Source organism: Cheilinus undulatus, linkage group 2, assembly GCF_018320785.1.
Source record: "Cheilinus undulatus linkage group 2, ASM1832078v1, whole genome shotgun sequence".
Classification (NCBI taxonomy): domain Eukaryota; kingdom Metazoa; phylum Chordata; class Actinopteri; order Labriformes; family Labridae; genus Cheilinus; species Cheilinus undulatus.
In genome coordinates, this window is record NC_054866.1 from 14,364,620 (window position 1) to 14,382,676 (window position 18,057).

General features: G+C 39.1%; 1 protein-coding gene across 2 annotated transcripts in view; it reads left to right on the plus strand.

Moving 5' to 3' along the window:
* The first annotated feature begins 11,873 nt into the window (after window positions 1-11,873).
* The window catches only part of clcn2c (chloride channel 2c), a 186,199-nt gene continuing 180,015 nt past the window's right edge, over window positions 11,874-18,057 (plus strand). For both annotated transcript variants that reach the window (XM_041802650.1, XM_041802658.1), the window contains exon 1: window positions 11,874-12,024. In XM_041802650.1, coding sequence (XP_041658584.1) covers window positions 11,874-12,024 — 151 coding nt within the window. The remainder of the gene's footprint in view (window positions 12,025-18,057) is intronic.

Sequence of the window (18,057 nt, forward strand, 5' to 3'; positions counted from 1 at the left end):
TGTTAACTTTAACAAACGTAGCTAAAGCAATTGTAGCTAAACCTTGGTAAAATTTGCTTTAGCCATGCAAGTTAATGTAGCTTTGTTAGTGTTAGCTACGTTTGCTGTGTTGGAGTGTTTTCGTGAAGGACAAGCTTTAAGTCTGTAAGCAGACTGTTTAGTCAGCTACATTAAATGTACTAGTATTATAATTGTGTTTTGCTAGATAGTTTTTTAGCTTTTAACTTTTGGTGTCTAACCCCACCCTAACCTTTACCCTAACTCTAATTGAAGTTTAATTTGACTTTATTTCTACGTTTTTGGGTGTGTCATTATCCTGACAGAGGTGGTGTCTGACAGCAGTGGCCTGTAGAGCAGGCATCTGAGAGAGGCGGTCTGCACCTACACAGTCTAATCTTGATTTGGGAATGGAATGAATGCAAAGATATGCATTTTATGATGGTGACTTTAAGATTTATTATTTAAATGAAAATTGCACTACGTCACTAGTATGGTATTATACCATGGCTTAGATGTACGAGACAGCTTATATCGTCAAATACAGTATTTATCACAGTAGTCATTAAGAAACTTGTAGGAGTGCATGTGCAAAATGACTCATTGAAATCCACTGATCCCTGGACTGCGATAGTATTTAAACTTTTTAGGAGTTCCAGTTTAGCTGATTTCTCTGCTAAAGTAACACAGTTAAGATTAACAGTTAAGCTAAAAGCTTTTCTGAATTAACTTCAATTTTTCATGCTTTTTCTTTGTAATTTACTCTGTCTTGCACAGTATGTCAAATTCCGCCACCAGGGGGATCTCAACTAAAGTAATAAGACAAAGTGATAAGAGCCAACTCTGCCATCCCTGCTCATCTCAGCTTCTTGTTTTGAATCGTGACTCTGTTCATTGAAACAGCACCTCATGAGGCGTATTCGGTAAACGGAAAACCGTTTTATTTCCATTGGTAGAACAAGCAGTAGCATTGCAGAGGTGGGCAGTGCTGAGCAGTGCTGGTCTTAACTTACTGGAAATGTCGAGTATGGCAGGGACAATGTTAAAGATTACAGAAATTCTACATATTGTATCTTTAAGCTAAGATTGCTTTACTTCGGGTTAGGATAAATACCTGCTTCTACTTGGAAAAATCATGTATTGAGTTTCTTGGGGGTAACAACAATAGCAATACTAAAAAAAGAACGTGTAGCAGATTGAGAAGTAGTTAAAGCTAAAGGGAATGGTAACAAAGTGATACGTGCAGAGCAGTGGAGTCCATATTTTACGTCACTGTGAAACAGGGAGATTCTTACTCAAGTAGCACCGTAGTCGTGCTACCAAAGCTCTAGTAGCTTTTCTATGACATGCCTGAAAAACATGATATGAATGCAGCTAGAAAATTTGATCCATTAATTTGTACCCTAATCTCTTCTTGATTACTGTGTTAACACTGAGACCTCTACTTTTTACCACTTTATCCACACAGCTGTTTGTCAGCAGTGCATTTTTATTGGCTCAGTTTTTAATCCATAGAAATATACATGAACAAAACGATAACAGTGAAGTCAATCCAATGCTTGGTTAACCCTCGGTCCCTACTATGTCCGTTTTGAGGACATTCATCATTTTTATCATCGTTTTTTTTTTTTAGTTAATAGTCACATTTTTATAGATTGAGGCATCAAATTTGGCCAAAGTTATTATTTTTCTTCATATTAAAAAATAATTTTAAAAAATGAAAACCGTGTCACCCATAGAACACCCATGACGCGAAATAGCTACACCCAGCCTTGTTTGTCCAAAATCGGACACATAGACTTCCATTCAAAACATGTTTTTTGACTGTGTGTCTAGGGCACCAAAACAACTTTTAGCACCCATTTTTTTGCAGTCAGTCGATCACCAGGTATCTAAATTTCACCATTAAACAGTGATCCAGTGGATAGTGCAGCGCACCATTGTAACCCTTTCAGCAGCGCAGACATGGTTTTCTTTCCATGCGCTCAGAGTGTTTGGAGCGCTATTTAAACATAACCAGAATTAAATGAACTGATTCATGCCACTAGATATGGATGTCTGAGAGTGGGCTAGATGTGTAAGGAAAAGTTTGTGGGCTCCTACGTGTGTGATCGGGATGCGAATCTGCGTGTATGTTTACAAGCGGACATGCCGTAAGTGAAGTGTTTACATTAGGATATGTTACCTGTGGATTCTGCAGCCTGGGACTAAGAAAGAGGGACATTTGGACAATTTCAACTTTGCCCTCACTTCATAGCAAGTGGATTAACAAGCATGAAAATGCACGGGTCCTTTCGATCAATAGGTAAGAATATATCATATCTCAAAGATGCAGTACATTTTGTATCTGCACATAATTGGCGTATTTTGGTTAGAGATGGAAATGCGCGTGTTCTTGGTTCATATCCTGCATATATCCTCTGATTCTTAATGCCTGTACATAAAATAAACCTAACATGAACAAATGCATTCACTCATATTAGATTTGGTAGAGGAGGAAGCGCGAGAAAAGGAGGGTAAAACTGGCGTGTTTTATGTACGGATGGACTCATCTGTTTAGCACGGACGAATCCAAGTCGTAGGCATAGTGTACAATAAGTGGCATAAAAAGGGTGTAACATTGAATTCTTTTAATTTTTTTTTTTTCAGTAGTCAGGGTTGAAGTTGTTGAAGAGATCTGAAGCAGTGAAAGTTTTTTAAAAAGTTGAAAAATTAGTATTTTATTGCCACCTTTCTGCATGTCTGTTTTTGGACAAACAAGGGTGGATGTAGCTAAAATATGGCATTCGGCACTACAGAAAAAATTTTAATGCATCAAAATCAATTTTACTACTCATCATTGGCATGGCCCAGACTCTATTTATTGAAAAAAAGATTTTTTTTCTAGATCATTTTTATATGGGATTTATGGTGTTTTTGTGTTTTTTTACCATAAAAAATAGCAGTGACGTGGTGTACAATAACTGACATAAAAAGCATGTAACATTGAATTTTTAATTTTTTTTTTTTAGTGGTCAGGAAAGAAAGAAGCAGTGAAAGAAAAAAAAAATGTTGAAAAATGATTATTTTATTGCCACCTTTCTGCATGTCCGTTTTCATGACAAACAAGGACAGATGTAGATAAAAATTACAAGGGACCGAGGGTTAACACTATTTAGTGGGTCTTAATTTGTTGTTTCATCATAAACACTGCTAACATTAAATTGTTGAAACATCAGTCTGATTTAGGAAGTAGTAGTGAGTGTTAATCAGTTTCACTTGCTTGGGTGCAAAAACAATAACAGTTCTAGTGGTCCATAACTTTTATCATCACTGTCAGGTGGATACAAAAATAGATGCACAATTATAAAGGATGCTGTCCCTGTTGAAAAAATGAATTTGTTGATGTATGTCTTTTGTATTATAACAGTGCGGTCACTCAAACCCGCAACTTAAGATCTTAAATTACATATAGTCTGATTTCTTTGTGAAAAACTGTAGAATTTAATTTCAGATCAAGCTTGGAAAATAAATTTGTGAATGTGTTTGTGTATCTGAGAGTCCACTGAAACCACGCTGAGCTGATTTAACCCCAGCTGTTAGATCACTCATTAACTGTTGTAAATGGCAGTAGCCTTCGAAGGTGGGGCTGCAGCTGAGCTCCTTGATTGGCTCTTGGAGAAAATGAGGACCTTTGTCAACAATCAGAGCCCATCCTCTTTCCTAGACTTGTTTTTTTCTTCCTCACTGCAGTTTTCTTATAAATAAAGCATGACTTTTCTCCTTATCCCTTGTTGTTTTCATCCCTGCTCTGAGTCCAGAATCCTAAACAGTTTTTCACACTTTTACATAGTCACAAGTCCTGCTTCACTTGTGTGGGGTGGAAATAGTATGACATCAGTTTTGGTACAGTCCTTCTCTGATCCTGTGGGTGAGGATAATGCAATGACCCATTCAATGAAATTCAAAATAACTAATTTCCAGGATTTTTTCCCCAAAGTTTTTTTTCTGGAACACTCCACTTGGTCCAATTTTTTGATGTAAACACAGGATACTTATGCCCTTTAGAAAAATTAAGCTCTCAGTGTCAGGTCAGGCGTGGGAGCATCTGCTGGTTTGGCTCTTTGCTGCATCAGCCTGGTCTTGTACTGCTCTGGCCTTCTGACTGCCATTGTCCAAGCCTGCACCGGGTATCCTCCCAGCTGACCCCTCCACAGCCTACTCATGGTATGGTCCAACCCACTGGGTTCTGGGCACCCAATATGTGGTGAGCTGGATCAGGCCCAGGGAAGGACGCCAGGTGGGAAAGTGCAGCTCTCTTTCCTGTATCAAGTGGCTGACCCTTCCCATCCCAACTTTCTTATGCGTGTCAGCATTAGGCTCATGGTTTTGCCAATAAAACCCAAATATGCGCCGAAGGGAAGTCGTCACAAAGGTGTCCAGTTGGCACCTCTGGGCACTGGTCAACATCCAGGCCTCACACTAGTATAGTAAGACTGGGAGGGCCAAGGACCTAAAGAAAGACTCTTACTTTTGTCGGTATGAGTGAATTCAGCTCAGTGTAGAGCTCCCTAGACCCAGCTAAGCCATCAACATTAACCCCCACAAGTCAACTGCACAGATTGATGGGAAACAAGAAGCCAGCACTTTGCAGGTCGTCAGGTGGGAACCCTCCTTTGCCAATGTTTGGTTCAGTTAGAACTTTCTAGATCCACCCTCTTCCATGCCAGTACTCATTGCCCACCATGCCCACACAGACATTCTTCATCTTAACCACCATACCACTTTGCCAACAACAGCATATCCAGCTTGATCAGACCAATGATTTCTACATGCAAGTTCCATGTAGTGACAACGTTAATACTACCATCCCTAGTTGCACCTACAAAAAGACAACTATTCATGTCTCTACCTTCCCCTCCTCCTTCATTTTCATAAGGAAAAAGAGAAAAGAAAAGAAAAGAGAAAGATCAAGGGAGTTGAGGGTTTTTTGTCCAATTTTATTTCGGCCCTAAACTGACATTGTTCTTCTGCGTACTCCCACCTGTCTATGAAACTGCTGACCTTTGTATAAACCCCTTACTTCCCACTTCTACCAGACAAACCGTCACTTTCCATCCTCATTATTCAGCTTCTGCTCCTTAATGTGCATATCTCAGCTTTTTCCTTTCATACGGTGAATTTTCCCGGGAACATTCACTTTTAAAGGATAAAAAACGTATTTGTTGACTTGCAGACCACAGCACTGTTAGGCCACAGATTAGCGCATGCTATCTCCTGTAGCACGACGACTCTTCCTCTTAAACCGACCTAAATCTCCCAGTCATTAGCACCCTTTAAGTGGCCTCACTGATGCCTGCCTGCAAACCTAAACCTCCAAAAAGCAGGTCAAGGACAGAAGTGGGAGTTCCTACCCATGTCTGTCTTACCCGTTATCTCACCTATGTTGTGCGCCATTAAACGCATGACCCTCGGGGGATATTTATGGTTTATGTCTGACTTGTTAAGGTTTACTATTCAGTCTTTGACCTCTGTTGTTGCACTTTGAAAGCAGATTTCTTGGCTTAATTGTTTTATGGCCCTGCACCATGCAACGCTTCTTGAATTCTTGAATACTCAATTAATCAACAATACTGTTCATATCTACTGTACACTTGTATTATTTGTCACCCATGCCCTTTCCTTTGCCCCGGCTGTCAGGACAATGAGTCCAGGAGAACCCGTTCATCTGGGATCAATTAACCCAGTTAGGCAGGCTCAGCAGTGCCTGTTTTCTGACTGTACTGAGCATAATGATAGGCTTTCAACCAGTAATGCCTTTGTTCTGGATGGGCTTGTTTGTTTTCTTCCTCCAGTCAGAAGCAAAATTCAAGGGGTGCATCTGAGAAGGTCTATTTCTGCCCACTTGTTTTTGGGTCTTTTGAGTTTCCTTTGCGTTTGAACTCTCTATACCTAATTAAAACTTAGGGTTGGAGATCATGAATGCGGCTGAGAATGCAACGCAGAATGGCATCCTGGGTAGAACAGCGGTTGGCATTTGATGTCGGAAACCCCAAATCGCTCCCCAAATGTGTCCCTTCATGATTTGGCCTCCGTTTCCAACTGTTTGTGTTTGTTCTCTTCCTGCTCTCAGATGGGGCTTTCACACGGATCCAGGAAGGTACTTTGAGGCAAGTTGGTCAATTAATGCATCCAGAATAGCAGGGCATGGTACCGACAAATGGTTTCAGTTGAACCGATAACAACTCACAATTGTTTTTCATTCTGTTTTTTAAGGCTAATTTCAAAGTTTCTGATCCCCCCCCCCAACCTTTCCCATACATACTGTGTTCTAAAAGTAAAGCCAGTTTTTTCTTTTTCATCAGTAACAACCTCTTAGGTGAGAGCTTAAATATTCATATTTTTACATGTTCATAGTTGGCTTCATCAGGGAAGAGGTCTTAAGGTCCTCCCCTGAACACACATTTGGACTTTAGACAGAACTCATTCAGCTGCAGCCCTATAAAATTACCCTGTCCATATGTCATTTTCATATGACGGAGTAACTTTAGTTTGTTTATAGACTAGTAAGAATGACATAATATGTAAATTTATGACATATAGTCATGCAGTGAAGTAGTGACCTTGTTTCATTTTTTTTAGTGTCTTGATTATCATTCATAAAGCGGTTTGGAAAATGTTTTACAAAGACAGAGCGGTGACATTTGTATTACTCAGACCTCCCTACACACTGAGGGAGATGAAAGGGAGCTGTAGACTGAGACCACTACATGCAGCATGCCTGTAAATAAATGCATTGTTACCACTGAGGTGGAGACGCTTGCCAACAACAGGATTAGATCTGTCTGCCATGCACTCTCCTTTGCTGACCGTAGTGTGGCTAATCTTCTCTTCCATTTGACTCTTGAGATTTTCAGAAAGTTTGCAAACTTTGTGCAGATTGTGTTTTTTTGTGCCCTAGCAGTGTAGATAAACATGCAGCAGTTCATTATAGCCCAGTTTACAGTTCTTTTTAAGCTCTAAATCTTACATTTATAATTCATTTTTTCCCATTCAGCCTCTGTCGGGAAGCAGAAAGGGATGGTTTAGAGAGATTAGATATGCGATACATAGAACATAGGTCACTTAAAAGCAGATCATGATCTGGATCTGTGCATACCCTAGTGCTACTATCTCAACCTGTGCATCTTTTTTAACATTTACAGCAGTCTATTTTAACAGTCGTCTTTGCAATAGCTATTGCTCAGCTTATCAGATCCCGCTCTCAGCTGAGGAATGGTAAGTGAAGAGAGAGGACAGCAGGTGTATGAGCAGCCAGCCGCTGCAGAGACACAGAGAAGTTGGGGAAGTCTCAGAAACACAGTGGAAAAGGTTTAACAGTAGAACTGCCAACGGGTAAAGGCTGTTCATTAATTGCATCTTACTTGATGTGTATGCAATTTTAAAAACTGTCAATCTTTGACTTTCTTTAATTTTCTATGTGATAGATCATCTTCAAACAGTGATCTGGTTTGATATCTGTGGTTAATAAGCTGTTCAGAGTCAGTGGTTAATTAACAGTCCTTCATCAGTGCTATTTATGAAAATCAAGGCACTTTAATGAAGGGTAAATTTGACCTGTTGGCTGTTTTAGGTGTATAGACATCCACGGTGGTTCTAGTGTTAAGGGAAAAGTAGAGTTGCTTTACATTAACAAAAGAGCCTCTTTATTCAAGTGATATGTTCATATGTTAATAATAACCTTGGGATCATTAAATGATCATTATTAGATTAATGTTAAACATTACTATGAGTCAAAGCACACGTCTTCGAACAGCCACACTGACATCTGATCTGGGGAAGCAGAAAATAAATGAACTTAGAGCCTGTTATACTTGATGACAATTATTCTCTGATCAGCAGTGCTCCCTTAAAGTTATTTTGGCTTCAGGTTGACATAAAACCCCTTAGTTACGCCTAGATTGTGTGCCTGATTTCAGCTCAAATTTAAACTTTTAACAGGATGATCAAGAGAGAAAGATGGAGGAAAGCACAGAGTAAAACTGGTTAGTGATTTGAGATGTTTTTATTTAGAAATTGTCTTTTAAAACTAATTTGTAGAGACAAGAGTAGGGGGAACAAACACTCCATGTTTACCCATGTACATGTTTTTTTAATTAGGTCTTTTATATAAACACTTTTAAAGAGCTGTCTGAAGGAAAATGATTTTATATTTAAACAGTCTATATAGCTTTTTTCACTTGGCAGCAAAAATAATTTATTTGGATTTTCAATGGTTGGATTACTGTAATTTATTATTGCCCTCAGTTCATAAGATATTGTTGTTTTCAGTGTTTTTCATGATCTAGACTGAATTAGTTTACTGGTTAGATGAAATGATGTGCCAGACCTTTGCTTTAGGACATTTTGTCAATTTGGACCTCCAATGATTTTAAATGATGACCCCTGACCCCATAGAATGTGATTCCAAGGTCCATCAGCTTTGGCAGAGTGTCTCTACTCTCTGTTCCTTCACAATCTAAGATTGTCCTCTCGTACACCCCAACTTAGAGGAAAGTTTGGAACTGATGATAAAGAGTTTCTAGATGTGACTAGATACTCTTACAGACTTTGTAAATAACATCCAGAGGGCTTTCCACTGCTGACTCTGAGATCCTAACTCAAAGAGTCAAAGATTGGTGCGAGCAAATAGCTACCAAGACAGAAAATGGGACACTCTTTCTTGTCAACCCCCCATCCTCTTCATTTCCATAATCTTCCTCTTTGCATGACTCAGTTTTCACATGAGGTTTCATTATAAAGGAGTTGATATCACACTGCTTGTTTCTTATTAAAAAGTGCATGCCTTCACACAGAAGACAACTTCAAATCCTGCTCAGTGGTGTAAGTAATAAATTTACAGGAAGTGGCAGTGTTGACAACTTAACTTGACATCACTCATTCACTAGAAAACCTAGAAAACCTGTAATTACTGTGTTAACAAGCATGGAATGCACAAGAGGCCCAGTGACCTTGACCTTTGACCTCCAAAATCTAGCGAGCTCCTCCATTAAAAACATGAATCTCCATCAGCCAACCAGTTCTGATCACTGACCCTTAAGACCGCGACCAGTGAACCGGAGAGGTTTATACTTTACACAGATTTGTGCAACAGTGACTGTGTGTGTTTATGTGTGGCTAAAAATACGAAGCTTGGCTCCTGTTTCTGTCCACAGTAAACAGTACCTTTAAGGTGCAAAGAGCCATTCATAGTTCACCTCTCTATGATTGTTTCCGTCTCTGTGTGTTATTTCAACACATTCTTCCTCCAGGTCATAGAGGCCATGTTTCCAGGAATGCAGACCAGGATCGTCAGTCTGTTTTATCCTGATATGAATTTAAAATACTGAGGACTTGATATCCATGTTCTCTTTTTCCTTGCTGTGTAGAAAATGTATAGGAATGGAAGTGAAAAAAAAATCAATTGTTACGAAATTTCTTTAGATTCTATGTCCAGATTTTTCATGTTTAGCTTTATCAGGACAGGGGATCTAAACACTGCTCCACAATTTGCGGCTTTAGAGTCTCCCAGGTCTCGACCCCACAACAAACCGGTGTTGCAGCATTGCCCGTCAGAGGATGCACCTTAATTGGCACCTCTAGCACACACCAGCAGCTCACATCAATGGTCGAACTCCCCATCAGCCACTGCTGGCCCTGGTGATTGATACCAGAGTTGAGAGCGTGCCAAGGACTCGCCTCTCAGCCTTACTGAATAGGTGAAAAAACAAGAGCAGTGGTATTTCACTGATGAAGGCCTCCAACGCAAGAAGACTCTAATATTCTTCTTTTGTGATCTCAGACAGAGCTGCTACTTTGCAGCCGAGATATATACAAAACAGCAGTGCTCTCAGGACTACACTTTGCCTGCCATGGCCAGCTATGCTGGGAATAGAGTACTTTCAATTTAACAAGATACACTATCTTGATGAAAGTATTTGGACACCTGACCTCTGCACCAACAGGGACTGTAATGACATTGTAGTCAAACACATGTACTTTAATATGGAGCTTGTCCCACTTTTGCAGATATAACATCTCTTCTTGGAAGACTTTCCACAAGATTTTGAGTGTTTCTGTGGGAATTTGTGCTGTACTGTCACATCCATCATGCCAGCTAACGGCTGTCACTGCCAAGTTGTGACTAGGGATGCATCTGATCAGCCAGAATTACTAGTTTGTTAAACAAGTATTTCTGATTGGCACTCATGTCTCTGATGGCCCTGACCAGCTGGTTTATCACTACTTTGATCTAGAAAAAGGGGATAAAGTTGTGCATGAGCTGTATCAGGTTATGTACGCATATGAAAAAAGCATTGAGTGACCAAGTTCAGCACAGGACTGTGGATGTTAACCTGCTAAGAGTATTGTAGACTGCTAAACTTAGCCTATTTTGACAACTTTCTGGAAGTTGTCTTGACCAGGATTACTCAGCTTAACACAATTATTATTTGCATTTAATCAGATGTAAAATTCTTTACATTGGATCAAATCTAGTTGTAACCAGTTAGCTGGAGGTTTGATGGAGATCAGTGCTGCTGCTGTTTATCTCTTCTTATGGTGACTTAAAGGTTGTTACTTTTCTCGCTAGCACCATATTCCATTGCTATTGCACTGCTCTGCAAATGCATACCACCATAACTAGACAGTCTAAACTGTAGCACTACTTTATCTTAAGTGGTGGAGGTTTTGATTTTTGTTTCATCTATTTATCACTGGAAATGTTTCATTTGTGCAACTTAACGGCACTCCTGTCATAACATTTGCTTCGTCTCTTCAGCTTTTCATCTGCATCACAAAAAGACTTAAAAAGACTCTTGCTTCAATCATTTTTCGTTTAAATCAGTGTTGGCATTAACAACCAGACCTCCAATAACACAGACAAATGAAATCAAACTTGTGCATATTTCATTCAAACCTCAAAGGACTGTAGCTTTGCAAATGCTTTGAAATCACCCCCAAAGACTGAACTCTCTAAAAACCTGCAGATTTGTTCAGTGTATACTGTTTTCAGTATGACTAAATGTAGTGTAACTCTCTTTGGTTCTCTCACAAGCAGAGAGACTCTTGTAAAGTTAGAAAATGCATTTAGGATTGAAGCTGCAGTCCTGCAGAGTCTGTTCCCTGTTTCTCCCCTTACCGTGAACTCTAACTGTGCACAAGATGAACTCAACTGAAGTATTCTGGGTGCAAAATGTTCTATCAGTTATATGATTTTGCATAACATCTGTTGATATGAAGTCATAACTGACTAAAAAACGCTGACTCAATCAATCACTTATTTAACAGACTGTACAAAAGTCTTAATAATGTCACCCATTGGTTTCTGAAGAAGCTTTTAAGGCAGCATGATTCCAAAGAGGAGGAATTGAAACAGGTTTTTGATGTCCTGGCAAACAAACATACCATTCTGTCAGTTCAAATGGTCACACACTTTATAATGCAAGATAAGGCCTAACTCTGAGCCTCAGTAATCAAACCAGATAAGTTATCAAAAATATATATCCAAATGCCTTCAATCACTTTTCTTCCTCATTTTGATGCTTAGTTTGAACTTCAGCTGATCGTCTTGACCATGTCTCCATGCCTAAATGGACTGGCTGTTTAGATATTTGTGTTAATAAGCAGTTGCATTGGCTTAACAGAAGCTGCAGTATGAACTCCCCTGACCGGCTCATTTTATGTAAAAAGTTGTCAGTTTGATTGGTGAAGTCATTCACATATTTTCAGATGTTATACAAATAATCAAGTTTGGAAAGAATAAAATCCCAATCAAGCTCATCTCTGCCTGATGAAGGTTATGTAGGGTTATCACGTTTACTGAAAGCTCAGCTGACTCTTGTTTTGCTGTTTTCCAGATGTATGGCCGCTACACCCAGGAGCTCGGGGTGTATGCCAAAGAGGAGGCCGCTCGGCTGAGGGAGAGCGGACAGAGGCGATCGGTCAGCGACCGAAGCCGAACTCTGGACCTTCTGGAGTACGACAAGGGGCGCTGTGCCAAGTGTCGCAGTAAGTTTCGTACAGGGGGGAGTGAAAGATGAAACTATTTGAAGGACTTCAATATAGCACAGATGACTTTTGAGTTAAACTTTTAAGATTTGAGGTAAATTCAAGAAAGAAGAAATAACTTCTTTCTGGCCCAACTAAAAAGAAAAAAGGAACATTATGTCCTTATGAATGGTTTTCTGTGAGAATTACAGTTCAGAGAAGGACTTTCATCTGTGTTACAATTGTGTATGATACCATGGCTCAGTCCCATTTCTAACTTTACCTCTTTCCCCAAGTGTAAATGCCCCCCTGCCCCTTGAATCAGAATCACAAGGGGGGGTGGCTAAGTCTTCCTGTACTTAATGGAATGACCCTTCGAGCTCCTGACATGCCATCAGTAGTCATCATTCTATTTTCAATGCCAAAAGGCCTCAGTATTACAGATTACTATTCTCAATTAAACCATTGTGATTTCTAATAATTAAATGAAAGGGAGAAAATGTTGCATCTCATGATAATTTATTACACCAACATTTGTGTTGTGGGTGTAATAAATTATTATGGTTCAACATATTCTCCCTTTCATTTAATTATTATAAGTGCAAGTAGAACTTGTTAATTTGATGAGATAAAACCAAATTTAAGATTAATTTCAAGGTGCTTTTTCAATTCAGGAACATGAAAGTTACTTGTAATTTTAGAAGTATTTTACTTACATATTTATTCTTCATAAGTGCATATATCTAAAATGTTTTACAGAAAAAATGCAGCCAATTTAATGAAGCGAATTCTTTTAAACAACTAAACATAAACCAGTAATCAAAGATAAGAAAAATGATCTAATTTCATGTTTTGATGGCAGATTTCATGTTTTTTGTATATTTGTACTCATACAAGATACTCATATATGGGAAACATCAAATCATCTTTGTATATAAATTCATTTTTAAGTTGCTGATCAATACAAATAAAATAATCAATAATGATTTAATTAAAAAAAAGGCATTGTACTGGTAGAAGCAGTCCACATGCAGCTTGTTCTTTATGTTCTGGTGTTTTAATCACACAGTTACAGAGACAAAACACTATTATTGTGAGTATTTAATTAGATTTTTTACTGTGCATATTTGTGCAGAATCAAACACCCTTATCAAAGATGTATCATCTCTCTTAAAACACATTTCCTTGAATCTCTCCTTACATCTCTGGTGGGAGGGACTAAGACGCAAAGAAAAGACGCAAGTGAGGGATTTAATGAAGGGAACTAGGATGCAGCCTAAACGTTTCCTGAGTGTTTAAAATTCTAAGCTTAAGGCCCTTTTTTTGCTCTGAAATTGACTAATTTACTCGGGTTTTGCTCTGTGAGATCTGATGTCTGATTGTAGGATAAAAAATAAAGTAGAAGAGATGTTTCAGTGCTGAACAAACATCACAGCTATCATTTGCTGTGCCTCTGCCCTGGCATGTGAATGAAGCCCATATCTAAATGCACGGGTGGATCCATGTGCTCCTGCCAGCTTTCTCCTTGTACTGTTGTTAATGATAATAATTACGTGTGCGTGTACCTGTGTGTGTTTAAAGCAGCTGATAATGAGATTAGATAAGACCGTGTGTAGGACACACAACAGGATATAAAGGCTGTAAACACAAGAGAGGAATGTCATTCAGCTGCCTGAGGAAGACAGAGAAGACTTTAAAGTTTACATTACCCACATACAGGCACACTTTAACAGCAACAGATGTAGATAGTGTGTGTTTGATTGACCTGTAGACATGTAAGAACTAACCTAAGAGAGATCTACCTTAACTCTTGCTTCCTCTCTTTCTGTCATTCTCATTGTGCTTTCTGTCATCACATTGAACCTGCTGTTCTTATATAATCAAGTATGGTTGATCACAAAGGCTTGAAAATTGGTACACTTTTTAAGAGTCTGATTATTTTAATCATGACCTGCCAGGTGGGATGACCAATCAGCTGTCTGCACCTGGTGTTTTATTCTGAAATTGACTGTGTGCTTGATGTGGTGACTTCCTGTTTGGGTCCATCTGCTCTGCTTGAATTGATGTCAGTGTCGCTTCCTGCTCTCCAGAGTGACCACACTCCCTTTTTGGTGAAAACCAACCCTGAGAATGTATTTTTGGTATATAAGAAAACACTAGCCATGTTATTGAACTCAGTTATGTGGTATTATGTGCTGTAAATGATTTAAAAACACAATTCAAAATATTTTTGCCTTTCTCAAAGGGCAAAGGAAGAGTTCTGTGGCTTTGGGATTAAACTTCCGAAATGTGGTCAAATGTGGGACTGGTGTGTTCTTACTAATGGTTTTATGATCCACAATGGGGATTATTCAATCAATTGGTTCATCAGATATGCAGTCAGATTGATAGAAAACATTGATACGCTACCCTTTTATTCTAAAATTCATCATGCTCACCTGTTGACAGTTTCCACCCAGCTGTGTGTCGTCCTGAACCTTCAAACAAATATAGCGGTAGCAGCAGCCAAGCTTGAAAGAATAAAGAGGATGTCCACTCCTCTCTCAGCTCTGGACATATTTTGCACATAGACTACACCAGGGCCGGCCTTTCACTTTTACTTGCTGACTATGTTTGCGTTTTTATTCATACTGTATATGCTCCACAGTCATGTACGGATGGAAACTTCTCTTCCCTCGTTGTCTACCCATTGCTGCAGTTGTATGAGTGGTGTCTGCTTTAGGCTCTTCAGCTAAACAGAGAGGGACAAGTCCACTGCTGCATGCCTCCTTTGATACAATGATTGTAGTCTGACATCTCACACAAAATTTTGCTAAATAAGATTAGGCTGTCCAGCCCCTAAGTGATAGTCGCTGGACACAGCTTTCTTTCTACACCCCCACTCCCACCACCTTCTCTGTGGTCATGAGACTGCTTTGTGTCTTTAAAAATTTAACTTTGTCCTAACACCTCCGTTTGTCAAAATCTAGATTACAGTTGAGCAAAAAGTGAGTGAAACAGTGCCGAAAAGGGTGCTTTAAGATTTATCAGATTACTGGAAAAGAAAAAGAAATGTTGAGGCCTAAAATGTTTGCTGTTTTAAAGTCAAAATGGCTTAATACAAATGTATATTGTCACATTCTTAATTTTAAAGTAATAAAGAGCCCTTAATTGTAAGTGTTGAACAACATCATTTGCACTGTTAAGAGAAAATTTGCTTTCACTGAAAACAGAAATCGTTTAACAGTTAAATTGGCTAACTGCTTTGTTTCTTTAACTGTGTGAAAATGGTGCATAACATCGTCTGATAGTAATTGCTGGCTTCTGATTCAAAATTAAATTCAATTCCAACTGGAATCCTATCATCACACTTTTTGATGCTGGAAAATATGATATTGTTGTCAGATCAATACTCAATATTGTGGTGAAACTGGTGATCCACAGCCCAAGTTCCTTCTGACTTTAAGCCAGTGGTGTCCCTCTAACAGCAGAAGCTATTATTGATGTACCTATTATCCGATTTTCCACACAGCGACCAATGTTAAAACCTCATTTTAAAAGTTAAGATTTAGCTCATTAAACATAGTTGAAATTCACACATATGTGTTTTCAGTCCATGACATCTCTGGTCAAAAGATGGGGCTGTTTGTCCAATTTGATTGAGAGAGTCTGAACAGACACTAATAGATGTCTTTTTTATCTTATAATGCCAGTTCCTGTTCAGAAAAGTCATCGTTTATACGTATAACTCAGAGGTCATTGGATTTGGGCTCTCAGCATTGACTGAACTGTACAGTTTTCTTATTTTAAGCTTTAAAATCGTTAAAGACCCAATCTTGTCCAATTACTGCTGTTCACTACAAATTGATTTTTTTTCACCCTGAAAGCAGAGGACTGGCTCCTTTGAGCAAAGGATGGATCGATCCAGCCATTTAATGCATTGTAGCCACAGAGTGGTGCTTCTGACATGCACCAGAGACGGGCTGCAGCGCATGCTGTGGGAACCTAAAGACTGACTAAAACAGGTGCAGTTTTTCTCTACAGCCCATGTTGGGACAGACTGCTGTATAGATGAACTGTGAAAATTGAAGGTAGTGAAATACTACAACAGATTTGGAAAAGTTGTTCTTATAAAGCATTTTTTGGTTTTAAGGTGAAAAAAGGAAAGATTGTTTTCCAGGAGTCCCCTTTCCATTTTCATGCTTCTTCCTCCCACCTGTTTGACATATTAGTTAAATACTTAAAACAAGTGAACAGGAGGAATATTTGTTTTTTGTAAAAGTAAATGCAGAAAATGTCTGTGGACACAACATGGAGCGTTTTTGCAATTTATTACCAAAGTAAAGTGCTGCAGATCAATGAAGCATCACTGCCTATAGATAAAAATAAAAGTTACTAAAGTGCCAGAGGTTAATAACCTGTGCTAAGCTTTGTGCCTGGATCAGTTCACTATTGAAGTCTACTTTTGTCTGTTTCTTAACAGAAAACAAGTATTCTCTTCTATTGTGGTGCATGTTGTGAACACTCTCCCTCTGCAGCTACCAGTTCAGTGTAAAAGGAGCTCCCTCTGCTGTTTAGAAGCTCTTATTGCACCCAGAATTAATCTAATAGACGCTCATGCTGCAGACCTGAGTGTGTATGAGTATGTGTGTGCTCTGCTCTCATCTCAGTGATGAGTTTCATTGTTGTTTCACTGCTGGCTGATGAGTCAGCTATCAATCTCCCCCTCTTCCCCCTTTTTTTTTTCCAACCTCTTTGGACAGATCAAAACACGAACATGCCGACAACCAAATCGATCCGTTCCTCTGCAGGTCGCTGCAAAGAGACCTGATCTGGATTGAACTGCACACTTTTCACTCTGCATGAGAGAAAAGCCTAAAATAAATGCACTCAGAGTGAGGCAAAAAGCGTGAAATAAAGAGACAACTGGCTGAAAATATATGTAAATATAAAGTGACACACAGTCTTTGTGGCTGCTGTGGATAATGACTGCAGCTGCTGTGAGGGACACGGACGTACTCTCACTCTCACTTCTCACATTAAAATACACTTACTCAAATATTCAGTGCTCTCCTGCTAGTGTTGGCACAATCTCTCTCTCTCTATTATTGCTCACTGTACTGTTTCTGCATCATCCTTTGTATTTGCTGCTGTTAAATGTTGCTGAATGATTCAGGTAGCAACAGAATCTCCAGCATCTCATCAGCACTCTCTGGCCCAGGAGGAGCTGTCATCATTCTTACTCTGCATGCATGCGTCTGTATGAGTGTTTTGATGTGTTTTGCAGCTTTAACAACAGGTAGCATCTCTCTAACTATAGCCTAAGTAGCTGTGCTGCAGATGGCACAAGTCTCAGTTCCAAATCACAGCTGGAGTTCACAATGCTGGATGGCAGGGTTCCCACACGTCCTAGTAAACCTGGAAGTTGTTGATCACAGTTGCAGCCATGGAAAACATGGAAAAAGAAAGGGCAAGGCAACATTTCCTGTAAAATCTTGTGCCATCCAGGAAAATGGTGTAAATATTCTCCTAATTTATTATCACAATTCTCCCAGAAGTGGTCCTCATCATCTGATGGGGCTAAATGATGTGAGGGATCATATAAAATAGTGACAGGAGATCATGGACAGACTAGGCTTCATCTTATAAATACCCCCACATAAGGTTGTCAGGATTTTCAAAACTTAATTTATTTTTCATTACCACTTGCTTTAAAATATACAATAGCTGTTTTATTGAAGTCTTACAGAGAGTGAATATATTTCAACCCAAGCAAGTAGAGAGACTGTGGGCCATGAAATGAGAGAGTTCTGGGTCCTGCTGCTAAAATGGTACAGTGATACAGGAAGATGCCATCTCCTGATTTTTCACAGCAGTTACTCCAAAGAAGTGAGAAACAACAGTAGCAATTTATTTTAGTTGGTCCTAGTTACCCAGTAATTTACCAGTAATTTAATGATGGTGTAATAATCTGAAAAAAAAGCCTTGTAATAAGTTGGACTTTTACTAAGTAATAACTAAAATTGAGAATTTACTGAGTAATAATTGATTAGTAAGCAATTCCATGATTCCCCA